The following is a 17,788-nucleotide window of genomic DNA, read 5'->3' as shown; positions in this document are numbered from 1 at the left end:
TGTTTCACTACTAAGTATTTGTGCCCTCTGAGGTAAAGTCAGTGTCACGTTTGTTGGTGCACATGAGGTGCTGTTCTGAATGTGATATTACTGGTACTACTGGTATATCAGAGTACGTATCTCTGAGAACCTGAAGTGGACAAACCACACATACACCCTGGTGCAGAGAATGATCTAGTGCCTGTATCACCTGAGGCAACAGAGGAAATTCAAAATCGCAGACCTGCTCGCCCTGTAGAACATCTCCATCCAGCATATGTAGGTCCAGGGCATTAAATATCAGAGATACTCACCATCCATGCCATAAACTGTCTCAGCGGCTGCACCCAGACAGGTGCCACCAGAGCCTTATGGTCTGTGTGACTGAGGAGAACCTTCTACCCCCAGGACATCAGAAACATTAATACCACTGATGAAAAACTACAATAAGCCATGACTGCAACCTGGTCTTTCAATATTTTTTCATATCTTTTTATCTTTACTTTCTGTATATTTCTGTAGTTTTAATACTTAATTTATCAGTTTTTTTTTTATTTTGTTATCCTTCTACCTTATTGCAGTCTGGAGTTTTAGGCAATTTCAATTTACTGCTGGCGTGCCGCTACATTCATGCAAGTGATAAATAAAAATCTTGCATTTTGAAACTGAAATATGAAACAAAGCTAAGCAAAAATGCTATTTTCATAAGAAAATCACTCCTACATATTTTTTTCCCCAAACTCAAACAGGCAGTATTTCAGGTATTATTCTCAGATTGGCACAATCAATATCCTGAATTCAAAGCACATATTGTAAACACTGATTTTAAGATTTTTGTTTAATCAGCTGTGGAAATCACATTAGGCTTCATCTTGTTCCCTTCCTTCATGCTCATGCATGGCCGCCAGTATTAAGAACCATCCGGACCATCCGACATTAATCGTACATAGATACCAGATGCTGGCACTGTCAGCATCCATAAATCTCATTAGGCCTCTGGTCACACTCATCCACGTAATCCTGTCCTGTTCTGCAGACACATAACACACAGTTGGACGCAGTTCACTGCAGACTGTAACTCACAATCTGACACAGACACGCACTCTCCCATCCCAGATGCATATTTACGCAACTTTCCAGAACTGAATGCAATAGGCATCTTATTCCAAGTAAAATACCACAAAAAAAGTTGGAAAAAACACCCAAATATTTGGTTCTATTTGCATGCATGACAGCAACTGTGCTCCCTCGTGGTGACTTAAACAATGATCCATATCCTATTCTTTTTTTCCCCCCAAGGGTAACACAATACGAGGTCAGGAGCCAGTGATAAACAGCCAGAAATTTTCATACACCCTTATCTCTGGTCTCTTGGATGACGCTCATACACTAACCCAGGATTTTTTTTTTTTTACATCCTCCCAATAAAATGTACATTATAGCAAACTCCTAATACCAGTGTCCTATATTTATTGCGTATTTAATACAAAACTCTAACAACTGAAAAACCACCTGAAAACAGCACCGCTGCCAAAAAGTTCCCAGAAATAAGCCTTAGTATGTAATGTAGTAAATATGACTTGGTATGCAAGAAACCAGAGGTGCCAATGTGGTTCTAACACTGTGGTGATATTTCCTGCTGAACCCACAAATAGCCAAGACGCTTGGAATCGTAGCCAAACTGGCCCTAGTTTGGTGCTAAACCTGGTAACAGAAGGGGGGTCAGTGACTAATCATTTTTCATATTACAAGCATCAGCAGTGAATTCTGACAAACTTGGTCTCTTAATTTTTGTCCAAAGCTGTATATGCATCAAGGTGCCATATAAATGAAACACGGATCCCTTTAGATGTGCTTTTTATTCTTTTGGAAGGATCACTGTCATTGTTTTAAGTACGATTCTGACAACACAGATGGGCAAAGAATTTTATACAAAGACAACATGCAGCATAATTCCAGTAATTCCAGCCCTACACACTAGCACAGTTATGTCTGACTTCTGTTCTCTTGTCACTGTGTCACATACGGTTTCTTGTTAATCATGACAGTTTTCCAACACAAGCTTCCTGTTCTTTACCACTGAGGTCCCTCTGCTCAATGGCACTGAACGTACCGTGACAAACCTACAAGGATAAGTCTTTATATTCCTAACACCCATACGACTTCAGAGCAGCCATGAGTTTTTCAATACGGTTCTGCTGTAGTCTATCAAAACCCTGTTCATCTGTATGCTCATAAAAAGAATCACAGGGAAAACTGTATTATAACTCGAAATCACTGGGTGTTATCCATTTCTCTGGAGTGCAGCTCACAGATTACTTAAGTAACTTTTGCCTATGATGGTGAAAGTCTGAGCAATCCTGCCATCTACAGGTAAAAGCCGGCAACTGTTTTAAAAACAACCTGTACTACTCATCTATCACACCTACAGCAAAGGCAGATATTGTTTCAGACAGAATAAGGTGCATCAGGACCATGGGCATAAATTATGGGGGGGGTGGGGGTTCTAACCCCCCCCCCCAATGATCAAAACCAGCCAATATAACCCCCTGGACCCCCTAAAATGGGTGGAGACCTCAACCCCCCAGTGCTCAACCCAAAGTCATGCCCTTGATCAGGACATCACCCAGACTAAGTGGTGAGTACTGATTACAGAAGGCCAGCTTGAGGGTGACTGGCGGAAGTGCTAGGCGATAAAGGCGTAGTAGCAGAGAGCTATGATGGCCATCAGCGAAACGGCCAGAAGCATGTTTCTGCGGTTTTCCCAGCGCAGCACCTCCAGCTCACGGTCTGTATGGAAAGGACAGAGAGGGGTCTCCAACAAGGAAACCCGCCGACCCCAACCCAAGGCCCACCTCTAAATCCACAGGGTTACACATTTTACCACACAGGAAACACTTACCATATTTTTGGATTCTCTCTTTAGTTATTGTCATTTCATCTTCCAGCGTTTGTCTGTTCAAAAGATTCTCATTATCAAACATCATCAACATGGTTCGGTTAAATAATTTTATTAGACAGCAGAGGGAAATACAAATGGTCTTTATGGTTCTTTTTATATGAATTACAGAAAAACAAATTGTACTTGTGTTGTATCTTGGAATCATTTACATAATTAAATTTTTTAACGACAAAAATGGAAGTCACTGGTGCTATCTGCTAACAAAGCTGGGGAAGTTGCTCACAAAAGCAATCCATTACAGTCAAGAAAGTTCAGGTCCAGAGTACAAATACAGACCAAAGTTTTGTTTCAACCAACCAGCTGAGTACTCTGTGACTGACTATGCTGAACTGGCTGGTTGAAGCAAAATCTTTTTTTGGATTTGTACTTCCTGGACCTGAGGTTTCCACCTCTTTCTGTAATTAATTGCTTTTGTTACTAACTACTCCAACGCCAGTAATCGTGGTAAACTGGTTAAACACATTTTTACCTTTGGACATTTGTGCCAATGAAGAAGCGGCATTGCGATCCCTGACCTGGACCCACCTGTCCTGCTCCGATAGCTCCTCTCGGCGGTGCCGGTACTCCGCTCTCTCCAGGTTACGCTGGCAGAGCGATCGCCGTTCCTCGATTCGGTCAATCTAAATCAAAAAGCAACTTTTGGTAAGCCTGTACGTTGTTATTACCAAACGGACAAACCATCCAACATCCATTCATCACTCACATTGCTCAGAATCGTGGGCTCCGTACAAATCAAATACCGAATGAGGCCAGCACTACAAACCATACTATATGCTTAAATGAGACAAGCAATTGCATTTCAGATACACGGTAATGCGAAACAGATTACAACTACTAACTTTTAAACTACAGAATATTATTGAAATATTTATGCCGCCTTTTTGAACGTTACAAAATTGCTCTGTACCGAGACGGTCCACAGCGTGCGAAAAGTTTTATTATTTAGCTAGCTGTATGAATAGGGATCATATTTTTGCCACCAGCGAACCTCTGTAGCAACGCTTATTTTCTCCTTTTTTTCCTTTGGTTTGGTCATTCTGCTTCTCTGCAGCGATATAATGAATTTCCACGTCCAGAAATAACCAGGAAGAGCAGCGTAAACGTGTCCATGCAAACACGTGATAGAAGCCCGGCCTCAGAGAGGAAGATGAATTCTCCATTCCCATTGGCCGTCGCTAGGAAACCGGAGAGTTAGAGTAGATGTTCTATGGTTTTATTGGCTGTCGTTGTGGTATGAGGTGGGGTTAGAAGAATAAATCGTAGGGTTTTAACCTTAAAGTAATATAAAACTGAACTTCACACGACTATCGATAGATAGATAGATAGATAGATAGATAGATAGATAGATAGATAGATAGATAGATAGATAGATAGATAGATAGATAGATAACACCCTCAGGCATGATTACATACACACACGCACACACACACATTACTACCCACATTATTTAAATTGTGAATGGAAATGAGAACACATTAATGCTGTTTTAGAATTTTAGAGTAGGGGCCACGGAATCCCGGTATTGTTTATGATATCTGCTCTTTATTACACAATGTCAGACACGCTGAGTTTATGACTCGGTCTCGCTGCATTATAATAATGGGTAATAAACTCAAATCTCTTTGCACACCTTTTGTTTTACTGAGGAAACATTAAGGCCTTTTTGCTCCAGGGCAGTAACTCTCTTCTCCTTCAGCTAAGTACAGTTTGATAGTGTAAGACACATGCATTGAGTTTGGTGTTCCTGCTCTGTTTATTAAGATTGATAGCACAAAGAAAGGAAAATATGACAAGAATGCATAGGAGCACGGCCCTGATTAAGAAAAGCAGTGAAATCACTGCGAAATGTTTTTAACTGCCGTTGTACTCTGCTTTTTCTGGATGGTATCAGAGAGCGTGCTGATGTGTGTATTTACACACTCTTAATTTCTTCCAGGATACTGTTCTTGCAAATCGCTCCAGAGCTGGGAAGGATATCAGGAACATATATCTTATCTTGGAGGTCTCCGTGGTTGAGGAGTACTACATCAAGGTACTTGACCTTCTGTCCAAAGACTGCAAGGGGGTCGCCATTGGGGCAAAGAGGGCACCGACGCCAGCCTGCCAGCCCTCTCTGACATCCTTAGAGCACTGGCAGAGCATCGCCCCCGCCCCCCCTTCACACACTGCAACTGCGAGCTCACTCACCTGCCGCAAGGCTCCATCGGCAGCCACGGCACAGGTCTGGCATTTCCAGCAATACATACAAATATGCTCTTTAAAAGCGTTTAAAAAATGAATTTTTTTTTAGTTATGTTTGTAAAACTCATTTCACATGGTGTGTGGCTCTGAGCATTAGGACTGTGACCAGAAGGTTGCTGGTTCAAATCCCACGGCTGATACAGTGATGCCATCGTTTGGCCCTTACCACCAGTTGCTCCAAGAACAGTGGCTGAGCTTCACTCGTGTGTCACTGTGGACAAAAGCATCTGCCAAATAAATTAATGTAAAGTATTACAACTTTAAGAGGTCTATCTCACTCCTGAGCTCTTTGTGTACAAAATGCAAAAAATACATCAGTGTCTTTTACCTTAGGATACTTGTTTTTGCGGGAAAAAGGATGTCTTTTTTATTGTAATTTTGTGTAATTAACATAAAAATACTCAGCATTTTATTATGTCACAATACCGGAAACAGCTGATTATCACCTTTTTACCAGGTATTTTACCGAAATGTATTCTCTGTATAAGACAGTGACCAAACATCCTTCCAAGGTCACTAGTATATATGAATTCTTTAAGTCTCATGACTCCGTGCTCTGAGGATCTGGCTTCCGGGAGTCCTGAGACTGCAGGTGTCCGACAGCCCTCTAGGTGGTGCTGGTTCGTTGGCTGATTCCCAATGCCCGGTGTGCCGTGTGCTCTACCTGCCAATTTCTGGTGAAAAATTGTTACCAGATAACAGAACGCTGGTTCAATAAGCCGTGAAACTTATTATTATTATTTTTATAAACTTATTATTCTTCTTATTTTTTATTACTTTTTGTAATAATGCTATTACTGCTGCAGTGAGTGATTGAGCATTGGTATTTCTCACTTCTCACATCTATCAGGCTGGAAATTGGTCATTTCAAAACTGAAATATTGTTCATAGATTGAAAAATCTAAATCTAATTTAAGCAGGACGTGTATGTATGTGTTTGTGTCTCGTGGAGAGCAAGATGGCCATGAGAAAACTATCCAACATTCCAACAGGGAGGAATAAAATATCACTCTTACTATCACTATTACTGTAATTTTAAACAGTTTATAGGGAATATTACGCACTGGCTAGTTTAAGTCTCTCTTGAATCCTTTTGAAATTTCTTGTCTAGCATCTAATTTTAGAGGAATTGTATTGAAAATACTGTTAGAGGCTTGATTTAACAGGACCTGGGGCAGGTGGTGAACTGTTGCCCTGAGGGGGCCTGGGGACTGCCAGTCCCACAGGAGTATTTAAAGTGACAGGTGGGGGTGGGGGAGACTGAGACCTTAACTGCGGTGACAAAAGGCAGAAGACTGGGAAGTCTATCATCCATGTCTGTGTTTTTATTAGAACTGCACCCTGCTCAGTGAAGTCTCACTAACTTAACTATTTAACATACCAAACTGAATAGTCAAAATTTATGAAAACTCTGATACTTTGTAAATATAAATGATGCAGAGACATTAATAGAAATGAGGGGAAAAACTCAATTAACAAATTATTTTATTTGTTAAACACATACTTAAGACAAAATAAAATTCAGTGTATTGGACATATTTGCGTTGACGGTCATAGATTCTCCTGTGTTCATCGTTGCCAGCAGCAGACATTGAAAAGGCTATTGCTACTGCTAAAAACAAGAGGAACATTTTACAATGTGGCACCGATTTCACCCCCCGCTAACTTTGTAAGGCCTCGTCGTTCAGATCCAAAACAGCATTCAGGCCTGTAGGCCCCCCCACTTCCTCATCACACAGGGAGGGGGTTAATTACACCCATTTTCTCACTATGCTAAAATAAATAGTCTACAAAAGGATACACTCCCTGCGTTTTCATAACAAAGTACTAAAAATGTACAAATTCTGTGAAAAATAAGTCAAAATGTTACTTTTACAGTCTATGTATTTACAAAAAAAGTACAAAACTTCACAGGAAAGAAACCTATTATAGAAAGTTAAAGTTAAATTAATGGTGAGTCTAGGTAAGATTCTGTTTCCATTACAAGATTGGCCACATCCAGTCTAGAACAATCCATCAGACTTGTCTCACATCCTTATAATAATCCAGGCTAAATTTGATTAGTTCTTTGGTAACTAAACATTCACAAGTAAAACAGGACTTTGTGATTTTTCAAGTAAGTTTCACGTACAATTCTTCATCTCCACTTAGTAAATTATCCTAACATTTTTTTTTACACAACACTACCAAAAACACAACCAAGAGTGCAAATCTACTAACTTATATCACACTATAAAGGTCTCCCAAACTTGCAGAAAATCCATCTTAGCTCTACCTTCTTTCTCGTTCGGCCTTTTTATGTAAAGAGGAAATTAGAAGTCACATATTTTGAGCTATTGGCCCATCTGCCATATGTCCTTCACCACTCACCCAAAGGCAAAGGAAGGCATCTACAGGGCTAAAATGAAAGGTTTTCTATTTCACTTTCCCAAAACTATTAAACAATGCTTTTCTGTTAAATAATAGTTACTATATAGGATCCACCTTCTCCAATGACTTCCTTTCAGCATTAGTTTATGGTCCATCCCTCTGACACCTACTCTGTCTTTCAGAAGAAGAAATCAACCCTAACCCAACTAAAACAGAACGCTCAACGCTCACCTTGGCTCTGGAAATCTTGCCACTGCTTTTGGAAACAGATGTTAAAATGACAGGATGTTAGTAGTAAAAACTGTTGTAAAACCGGTGTCCACTTCAAATCCGGGACCGGCGGTCCAGGGGTGTAGCTTCTAGTCCAAAACTGTCTCTCCGTGGCTATGAGTGAGTCAAGAGAACCCTTTTTAACTGCCATTGCCATTGTGTGAAGTGCCATTAGAGTCCTGCAGGGGGCTCCCTACTTCCTCACAGTCGATGCCGGCCTCCATCAGCTCACCGTCCCCCTCGCAGATGACAGTCATGGGGCTGCTCGGGATGCGGCTGCGAGCATTGTACTTGCTGCTGGCCGCTGAGGGTGGTGTGCGGGACCGCCCATACCGGGACCCCACCAAGGAGGAGTAGCCAATGCCAGGAAAGCGTGGTGAGAAGCCTTCACTACGAGCCCACTCCTCCGCCACCTGCTTTCCGCGGCTAGGGGACCCGCCGGGGCTGTCCGGCGATGACAACTCCAGGGAGGACTCGGAGCGCGTCCGGTGGAAGCGCGGGTCTGTGTTCTTGAGCATTTCGGTGGCAGAGATGCGGAAGCCGGTCTCAGAGCGGCTGCCCTTCTTCAGTAGCAGGGCCTTGAAGTTGTCGCTGCTGGTGGCCGACTTACGGAGGTTGCGCTGGATGGAACTCGCATGGCGGGGAAGTGAGGCCGACGCGGGGGAGCTGCTCGTAGGCGTTACTGGGGGCGACGGCGAGTGGCCCCGCGACCGCTCCTCCTCAGACTCTCTCCGGCCCAACACCTTCCGTTTGGACCTGATCGGGGCAGAGACTGTCTGTTAAAGGGCATAATCCGGATGGAGGAAGGAAGACGGAGGCCCACACTTTTTCGAATTTGGACGCTGAACGAACAGGACCATTTTCCACCACCCAATCATGTAATCTCATATTTGTCGTTAGCATCTGCAGTATCGCAAAGGCCCTCAATTGCCCAAAAATGGCTGCAAGTGTTTCAGAAAAAAAATTAAATTGTCTTTTACATAATTCATACCGGTTCCCCCTGAGCAGAAATGTATATTTTATATCATTCTATGGAGAACTGAATTACCAGCAGAAAAAATCACAGTTTGGAATATGAGCACTGAATAACGGAATTAGGTTCCACAGAGAAAGCCATAAACTCCCCTTGCTACTTCACTCAACTGGCGTCCCATAATGCACTGCTCAGTAAGGTTTGAAGCAGGTTTAACATGATGATAAATAGTAACTTTAAATGCTACTACAGGCCCTTCCACTCGGGGGCACTAGTGGGACATTGCACCATCCTGCTAATACATGCTGCATCACAAAAAGGGTCTCCTCCACAGCAGAATATTTAGTTCGCCCTTGTTTACAAGGTCAAAGATCCCCTGTAGCACCATTACAGATGAAATAACATTCTTGTGATTGGGTCTTCATAAGCAGGGTATCTACTTGATTTGTCAAGATGTCACTACAGATGACGGGCAGCTAACTATTGGCTTACTTGCCAGTCTGTGCCACACCTTCAGCCTTTCCAGACTGCGTAGGAAAAGAGGAAGAGGAAAGGGGGGAGGGGGACAGGTGTGAGGAAACTCAGGGACGGGGGACAGACACTCAAGCTTCCAAACAGCGGCTACACAGAAAAGCACTCAGAGGCAGTGATGGACATATTTAAAAAATGGCAGAGACTGAAAAACATAGATAAAGTTTGTCCTGTAGCAGCTCTGCTTCCAGGATTAGGGTACCGACCAAAGGATGCTCACTCCACATGAAGGACTCAAACGCGCAAGCCTAGGGTGCTGCTGTGAAGTGTACGCCTCTGCGATGGGCCATACATGCAGTGAAGTCTTCTTAACTTGTACTTCAGGTCCACAAGCTGAGAACTTGTTTGAACGGACGGGACACAAACACAAAGGGGCGAGTTGGAGGTTGGGAGCGGCGCAGGGACGTACGCGTACCTGTGAATGGCGGCGAAAAGGTCCTCGGTCGTCCTGGGTCGCGTGGGCGTCACCATGTCCTCGAAGACATCTGCGTCGGCAACTGGTGAGGAGCAGGACACGACGGAATCCTCAAAAATGTCGCCTGGGAAGCGTAAGGGAGCACATGTTACCGGCAGACCGGAGAGCGACCTGGCACGCTGTTCCGGTAACACTGCCAGCCCTGAAGTCGAGACTGACAGATGTCGACATGAGAGCGAGGTGGGGTTTGGGACGTTATATCCCTGCCTTTCAATTCCCCCTCCCCTGGTCCTGCTGCCTCCTTGCAACATCTGCACTTAGGCTCTCTGAGCCGCTGCGGATGGATGTCATGCTAGCCTGCTGCCACTCCCCCTCCCCCGCTTCTCTAGCCGTTCACCAGCCTGCTCCTCGGAACGCTGTCCTTCCCTATCTAAGTCAGTGTGTGCGTATATGAGTGAGAGAGAGAGAAAGAGAGGGGAGAGAGCGAGAGAGAGGGAGAAAGAGAGAGAGAGAGAGAGGGACCTACAAGGAGAGTGAGATAGAGAAAATGTTCCAGTTGTTGCCGCAGTGTGATGCTACCGTGATCCCCTGTCTGGGGGGGGGCGGGCTGTTGACCTTTGGGCCTGAGCCCAACCCCAGAATAGCGACGGAGTCTCCAAGCAGGTCAGCAAAGGATAGAGCTATAAATTAGGGCTATTTATGACCTCTGCAATCCTGCTGACCCCCACGGAGACAGAATCCACCCGAGGGGGTGGCCATGGTAGGTGAACACACAGCTGCTCTGTTTATGGTGAACCCTGTCCAGAAACACAGGCAGCACACGAAATATGGCAGGTGTGGAGTCCATAGTTTATACTGGAAAATCATGTGTATCTAGTGTCTGCTGAAATATGCTCAAGCTATATTGTAGACTTAATAAAAATAATAATATTAGTATTTTGCTTACCATTTTCTTCTTCCTTTGAGCTGATGGAGTCCATGGTGTTACTGGAATCTTGCTGTCTGTCTCTGTGTCTATCGGAAATGCTCTTTTCACCCAAGAAGGAGAGCTTCTGCCTTACCACTGTGGAGGTCTTGGCTTCTTGTAGGCTTTCTGTGGAGGCCTCGCTGCTCAAAGACTCTCTGCTCTGCGTCATGGGTGTGGTGGAGCTTCCAGAGTGATCCCCCATCTGATCCTCCATGTGCTGCTGCTGGGTCGCACCAGGGGCTTCCGCCATCCCTGAGACCGACAACCCACTCTGGGGACTCAACACCGCAACCATGTCTCCATCCACAACTTCAGGTTGCCTCTCTTCTGAAACAGGCTGAGGGGGAGATTGAGGCACCTTTAGTATGAGTTTTGGCTTCTTAGAGACAGCTGGAGGTTTCTTCTTGGGTGTAAAATTTAGTGATGCTACTGCTGGAACAGTAGGGGACAACTGATGCAGGGACTCTTCTGGGGACACAGAGTCACTGCAGTAGTCCGCCAAGGTTTCACTCAGTGTGTCTTCCAGATCGCCAGCCTCCTGGCCAAATTTCTTGGTAGGTGACAGCTGCATCTCAGTTTCATTTGCAGCACGAGAGGAGCACACCGCCAATGACAAAACATTAGGAGGTTCTAGTTTTTGAGGCTTTTCTGGTGTTTTAGGTTTGATGGACTGTAGGGCATGCCCTATGTCCTGGGCTTTGGTAGTAACGGCTCCCTCGTGTTCAAGTTTCTTGACAGACCTAAGTTGCACCATCTGAAGGGCTTGGGCAGTGATCAGGGGCATTGGAGGTAATTTTGACTCTTTGGCTATGTTGTCCTTGAAATCAGCATTCACAAGTCTGAGAGCTTCTTTCTGACCTTTAATGCCGAAAGGTGGAGCTGCTGGTGTGATCATAGCATACATTGGAGGTCGTAGAGGTGTCTTGGGAATGATATGTGGCAGAGGAGGAGGTGGAGGGGGAAGAGGTGGAGAGAAGTCACTGCTGACTGGCAAGCCAGAATCAAACAAAAGTTCTGGAGGAGGGGGAGGAAAGTCTGAAGAAGAGCTACAGGAGGACATGTCTGGAGATGTCTCAGGAGTTCTGTGTAGAGGAGGGATCATTTTCCCACCCATATATGCAGGGATGGAGGGGGGGAGAGGGGGTGGAGGAGGTGGAGTGAATAGTGGTTCTCTAGAATCATGAAGTGTGAAGGTTGGTGACATTGATGGGGAAGTATGGAGGCCAGGCAGGGGTGGAGGTGGAGGAGGTAGGGGGTTTTTTGCTGAATCTGAGGTGTTGGAGGACAAGGACGTGGAGGAGGATGACACAGATGTAGAAGACAGCAGAGAAGACTTTCTTTCAGGTACTTTGGGCTTGGACTTTGCTCCTGCTGGAGACATTGACCTCATGCCAGAGGGTACAGGGGTGCCTGCCGTGGGTGTGTTGGACTGGCTGGAGTAGCCGCTGGAGGGGGAAGTGAGTCTATGCACTCTGTCCGGGGAGGAAGTTTTAGGCTTGACCACCGCTGCACTGTCCTGGCATTCCGGCAGCGATGCTTGCGACATGCTGGGCAGACAACTTCCATTGGAGAACTCCGCAGCGGCACCGCTGGAGCTAGTTGGGGAATGCGGCTGCTCCCCATGTTGCCGAGGGTAGTCGGGATAGTAACCCCAGGTCTCGGTGTAATCTGAGCGCAGGCTACTCGTGTCGCTTTGCGATGGTGTAACTGGACAGATATAGTAGACGTTTGCCATGGAGGCCGACAAGCCGCTGCTCCCAGCACTTATGCTGCTCTGACTCCGCGGACGCGGCACCCATGGATCATCATAGTCGCTGCAGGGGCTCTGAGAGGATGATGAACTCACTTTGCCCTTTACGCCCATCTGCAGAGTCTGCTGCAGGGTGGCAATTAGAGTCTCGTTAAGGACCGATCCATTAGCGCTGGTCTTCTTCCCTGGCTTGCGTCGTAAGGAGTCTGTCCGAGCCGGTGGCAGCGGGGGCTTCTTTGACTTGCGAAGGGAGATGCTCCGGGATAAGGATCTGTCACTGTAGAAGCCGGAAGGGTCATCCTGGATGTCATACATACGGCATTCATACATACTGTGCCTCATTTTACCACGCATGTTGTTATGGCTCCGGGTCCTGATCCCGGAATCTGTGTGCATGGAAGTGTAGTATCCATCATTGTCCATGGAGTGTAGAGAACTGGCATCCGTCTTGTTTGAGGATCTCTCGGGGCTGCTGTAAATATGATTTGTCGGGGTAGAGCAGCTGGAGGTTAGGGGCCTCTTCGGTACAATGTTCTCTGGGGTGTCGTTGACCCACCGGTCGGCAGCGACTCTGCCTTGACTCTGCAAGCTTCCGTCTGAGTAGCTGGACTCGCTTGTGGTATCTTGGCTCTTCCTTCCTTTTGTCCCGTTCAGGGTACTGCATTGGGAATCGACTTCAGTGCTGGTGCTGAGGGACACGGCTGAGTCACGGCGGGAGGAGGTGGCCGACTGAGCTTGGGATGACCCGCCGTTCACCACAGCGGTACTGAGGGGCCGATCTTTTGGGTAGGAGGAGACAGATCGCATCTGAGGGGTGCCCGGCCTGCTACAGCTGTTTGCCGTGTGGATAGTGATGACCTCAGATGAGCATGACAGTGTAGCATTGGGGATGAGCAAGGTGGAGTATGCAGCATGGGGAGAGACCATGCAGGCGGGGCCCGCCATGGCCTGCTCACTCAATGTGCTCCTCACTTCCTCGGACTTGGGTCGCACTATAGCCTTGGGGGAATTCCGCAGCTGCACCGTGGTATCGTCGGCCTGTAATGTCCCAATCCGTTTAGGTAGCGCTCCCGCTGAGCAGTCCTCTGACCTGTAGGGGGCACTGCTGTACCCGGGCTCAAAGTTCAAGGAGATACGGGCTCCCTGGCGGGGCAAGCTATGGAAACGTTGACTACCTCCGTTATGCTGTGGTGCAAAGATGGTGCTGGTGCTGTCGCTAGCTATGGAGATGGTCCCCGAGGAGGCTGCCATCTGAGCTGCGATGCCTTGGCCCCTCTGTGCCCGGATCCTCCGCATGGAAGGGGGAACAACTTTCACTTCCTCCGTCTGGCAGCTGGAGTCACGGGTGTTAGACTGGCGTAGCCCTGAGTTCATGCTGCCGACTCGGCCCAGGGTAGAGTACTGACCAGGTATGTACATGGAATGAGGGCGGAGGTCGCCGTGCCCTGTCACTGCTGCAGAGTGGATAAGATCAAATGTGGGAAATTTCAGATTCGTTCACTTTACTTCTGACACTAGGCTGTCAAGCAAATTAAGCCTATCTATCGGGAGGCTAATTCATTTGATCTGCAGCTGCCCTTCTGAAGCGCTCACTTCCCTTTCTGAGGCTTAATTAAAACAAGGCTGAGGGAAATCACCACACGGCATGTTCCGGAAACTCTTTCACCGTCCGGGCATATCACAGTGATAACTATGAAGAAGGGGCCTTGCTTTCACTGGAAGCTTTTTTCAAGCAATAAAAATCCCTTAAACATTCATAGGAGAAACCTGGCTTTTCTATATGGCCCGCAAGAAGTACACTTTGCTTTTAATGAGCCGTATGCTTTTAAGAAATATATGTTTATTTAGCTATAAAGGTTGAGGATAAACCATCAATAATTGCTCGTTGCAATAATTGCTGTTTTCTGTTACTTCATTGCACAAAGTAAAAAAAAAAGTACCCTTTTTTACATGAATTACATTAAAATCTAAAACATGGGCTACATGAACGTGTTGAGCCCTTGCGATTCCTACAGCTTTTTTTGTTGACTGACCAGCTGTCAAAGGTCAGGGTGGGCAATACTGACATAATGACTGCTGACAGAAATAAAAAACCCACCCCCATACTTCCCCATCTAGCTACCCCTCCCCCAAGCTACCACCTACCCCCAAGGCTCACAGGGGAGGGGGGCACTGACAGGTCACTTTTGTGTCATTAACTGTAATGAAAAATGCATATGGCTTGGAAGACCCCTGCTGGTTTGAGAGCCTGTGTGGGGGTGTCCGTGTTCTGTCCCCCGACACCTCCCCAAATATCTAGTGCTTCAAATTCAAAAGTATTATTACCAAAAATCTCCCACATGGCGCAATAATATGCAGTGATGGAAAGGTCGAGATGGCTTGTGGGTTATCCTGTGCTTTTAGCATGAGGGAAGCACTACTGTAGTGTTTGGGAATTATTGTGTAGAAACATTTAGGGAGAATAACTGCACAAATATTAGACCATTAGAACTACGGTTTAACAGGAGGGAACATTAGAAATACTACAGAAAGATGACTGGTGTTAGTGTTACCCCACTGAATTCGGGATATTGGTGGTATTAGAAGGCTTGTAAACTCTCATATTTTCAAGGGTAATGATTATATCCTCTTAACACCAGTTTCTTTTAGGTTTGTACTTTACAGTTGTATCATGGACAAACAGACGTAAAACATCGCAACAAGTCTGCAGTTAAAGGCCATATTGAAACTCTAATGATCTAGCGACTGAATGACCTGAGGACATGGCAGACACATTATCCAGTTCTTGACTGTATAGTCCTCTACACTGGCCTGAGACCCACACAGTGTGGACCAACCTTCAGCAAAGATCGGGGCATTTCAACAGGGTGCCACAAGAGGGCAACCTTCAGAACTGGGCACTCAAATCATGGTTTATAACAACATGGTTCCTCTGGCGATATCAAAACACTGTGTGGACTTCACAAATGTAGTGAGATGGATAAATCGATACGTTAGCACGGCGGTTAGCTCAACCTCACCATGAATTATGATCTTTCCTCAGGGGCTCTAGAGAAGGTCACGGGTGATTGTACATGACGGAGGAGGGATTCCATTAAGGGGAGCCCAGCACCGAATAAAATTTGATCGATGGGAATGACAGGGAACAGGACCCAGAGTTGATAAGTCATACCTAGTTCCTTCTGGATGCTGTCAGGAACCCCTGTTATTGTCTTTCTCCTTTTGACTTTCTTGGGCCGCCTGACGACCGTGTCAGTGTTAACTAAGGAGCGGCGGATGCTGGCCTGCCGGTCAAAAGTCTCCCCTGGTGTGAGGTGGCGAGAGTGAGCAAACCAGCTGGTTACTGAAAAGGCATGCATCTCCCATGCAGACACGTACAGACATTAATAAACGCACCCAGATAAGAGGCATTCATACGCATACACATTAAATCATATCCTGCTGGCCAGGAGACAATCTGGGATCATGCGAGAACATGACATGGTCCATCTGGTCGGGTGGACACTGATGTAGAGTTGGAACGTCATTAAATTGAAAGTTAACATTCATAACCTGCTCACAAATGGATCGTTAAGTTTCAGCTAAAGGTTCCAAAGTTTGTCTGCTGGCCAGCGATGGGGTTAGTGCAAGATCAAAGTGCATCCTCCAATGCCACGTACGCGGTAGAGCCTTCCTACTATGATAGACCTCTCCAGATACATCGGAGGGTCCAGCTCTCACACGGACGTGGCCTGAGCATGGACTGAGTGGAATGAAGGATCAACGGGTGATGGAGGGTTTTAGGGGGAGAGAAATGGCACGGCTGACCAGTGGGTAGGGCCATCTGGAGAATGAGAGATGCTTTGCAAGTGTGAGGATTGGAGCCAGACCTGATAGGGGCCCAACCCTAATATCAATACAGTGAGTCGGGTTAGTACAATTTGATACAACCAAGAGATCAGTGATTGTGCAGGTTTGGGACTATGGTCAATTGGGGATAATTCAATTGCAGATTCACTTTGCTATTGTTTTGCAGTTTGATGGCAAAATATGGGGGTATACTTTCAGAACACTTATCGATATGTTTTCTTCATTTACATATTTGGCAGATACTTTTATCCAAAGTGACATACAGTTGAGAAAGCAAGGTCAGCCAGGCCCTGGATCAAAAGAGGGTTAAGGGTCTTGCTCAAGAGCCCTACGGTGAAATCACTCTGCCAACCCTGGGATTTGAACCAGCGCCCGAGTGAGAACTGAGGCGACTTTTTTTGTGAGCATATCATAATCTTGTCATGACCTGGGTATCTTCAGAACCGACACAGGAAACATTGAAAGGGGCCAGAAGTGGCGGTGAAGAAATGGCAGGGATCCCGCAGCCTACCGGTGATGTTAATGGGGACGATGTCAGTCTGCACCGCCTGCGCCTGCTGCCTCATTCTTTCCTCTGGGGTGGGCAGGGGCATGGTCTTGCTCCAGCCACTACCAGCTCCATCATTACTGTCTGCCGGCTGGGGTGTCCGGGGCCTCACCGGCAACACCGGCTCCTCCTCCTCGTCCTCTGATGACGCCTCGGACTAGAGACGGCACAGGGAAGGAGGAGGAGGTGAAACAGGCGTAGGCGTACTCGAAACCGATCCATCAACGGCCTAACCAATAGAACAGCGACACCCATATCCAGAGTAACTGAAAATGTATAGGGTTTACCTGCATTTGTTAAATGCAATTCATGCAGTTCTGAGCATGAATGGATCTGTGAAAAAAATCATATGTACCTGTGTTTGTACGAATGAATAATAAAAGTATCATTACTATTAAACTTCTTTTTAAAAATGTTTATATGGTGACAACAACAACAAGGAGAGACACCCCCCCATACACACACACACACGTTAGCTAACTGCATATTGCCTACATCTAAAGGCTGATTTTTGTGGTTGCTGCATATATATATACAGTGGTACCTCATAACTCAAACTTAATCCGTTCAGAACTCGGGTTCGAATCATAAAAAGTTTGAGTTCTGATCGAATTTTCCCCGTAAGAAATAATGGAAAACCAATTAAGAGTAACACTTTACATAAAGCTGTCATCTACAATGCATTATAATTGTCGGTATAAGAATTAATTAAGCATTACAACATCTTCTATGGACAGTCGTAAGGCATTATAGTGTTGATTATAGTACTACATAAACTCCAATGAAGCTCTCATCTATAATGCACTATATATACAGTATATCTGTGTGTGTGTGTTCATAATGCATTATAATGGTCGGTATCAAGGATGCTTTATGCTGCATTATAATGGTATCTATACTGCATTATAGATGAAAGCTTCATAAAGCATTCAT

The 17,788-nt window shown here is 45.7% G+C and overlaps 2 protein-coding genes and 1 long non-coding RNA gene across 9 annotated transcripts in view; 1 reads left to right on the top strand and 2 right to left on the bottom strand.

Annotated features, from left to right (window-relative positions):
• Positions 1-1,819: 1,819 nt before the first annotated feature.
• ccdc167 (coiled-coil domain containing 167) lies at positions 1,820-4,085 on the bottom strand. 2 transcript variants are annotated; one of them, XR_011984095.1, is made up of 5 exons: positions 3,930-4,085; positions 3,467-3,561; positions 2,882-2,934; positions 2,608-2,769; positions 1,820-2,491 (listed from the first exon to the last, which is right to left on the bottom strand). XR_011984095.1 is itself a non-coding variant. In XM_072702719.1 (4 exons), the coding sequence occupies exons 1-4, from the start codon at positions 3,975-3,977 to the stop codon at positions 2,666-2,668; spliced, it is 300 nt and encodes a 99-aa protein (XP_072558820.1). In that variant the 5' UTR covers positions 3,978-4,085; the 3' UTR covers positions 1,820-2,665. The 2 variants fall into 2 exon arrangements, 1 of the variants encoding a protein (XP_072558820.1); XM_072702719.1 differs by having other exon boundaries at positions 1,820-2,769.
• Positions 3,494-16,826, top strand: LOC111841295 (uncharacterized). The gene is made up of 3 exons (XR_002837638.2): positions 3,494-3,583; positions 4,879-4,974; positions 16,750-16,826. It is a non-coding gene; the product is annotated as an uncharacterized lncRNA (long non-coding RNA).
• nhsl1b (NHS-like 1b) overlaps positions 6,652-17,788 on the bottom strand; it is a 99,402-nt gene continuing 88,265 nt past the window's right edge. For 4 of the 6 annotated variants that reach the window (XM_023806929.2, XM_023806931.2, XM_023806933.2 and 1 more), the window contains 5 exons: positions 16,820-17,012; positions 15,632-15,763; positions 10,689-13,913; positions 9,743-9,866; positions 6,652-8,579 (listed from right to left, as the gene is read on the bottom strand). In XM_023806929.2, the coding sequence (XP_023662697.2) occupies positions 7,964-8,579; positions 9,743-9,866; positions 10,689-13,913; positions 15,632-15,763; positions 16,820-17,012 (4,290 nt within the window). In that variant the 3' untranslated portion in view covers positions 6,652-7,963. The remainder of the gene's footprint in view (positions 8,580-9,742; positions 9,867-10,688; positions 13,914-15,631; positions 15,764-16,819; positions 17,013-17,788) is intronic. The other 2 variants (XM_023806930.2, XM_023806934.2) reach the window with 1 other exon arrangement.

This window comes from Paramormyrops kingsleyae, chromosome 19, assembly GCF_048594095.1.
Source record: "Paramormyrops kingsleyae isolate MSU_618 chromosome 19, PKINGS_0.4, whole genome shotgun sequence".
Taxonomy (NCBI): domain Eukaryota; kingdom Metazoa; phylum Chordata; class Actinopteri; order Osteoglossiformes; family Mormyridae; genus Paramormyrops; species Paramormyrops kingsleyae.
The sequence above is the reverse complement of the archived record's forward strand: the minus strand, read 5'-3'. Positions and strand labels throughout refer to the sequence as shown.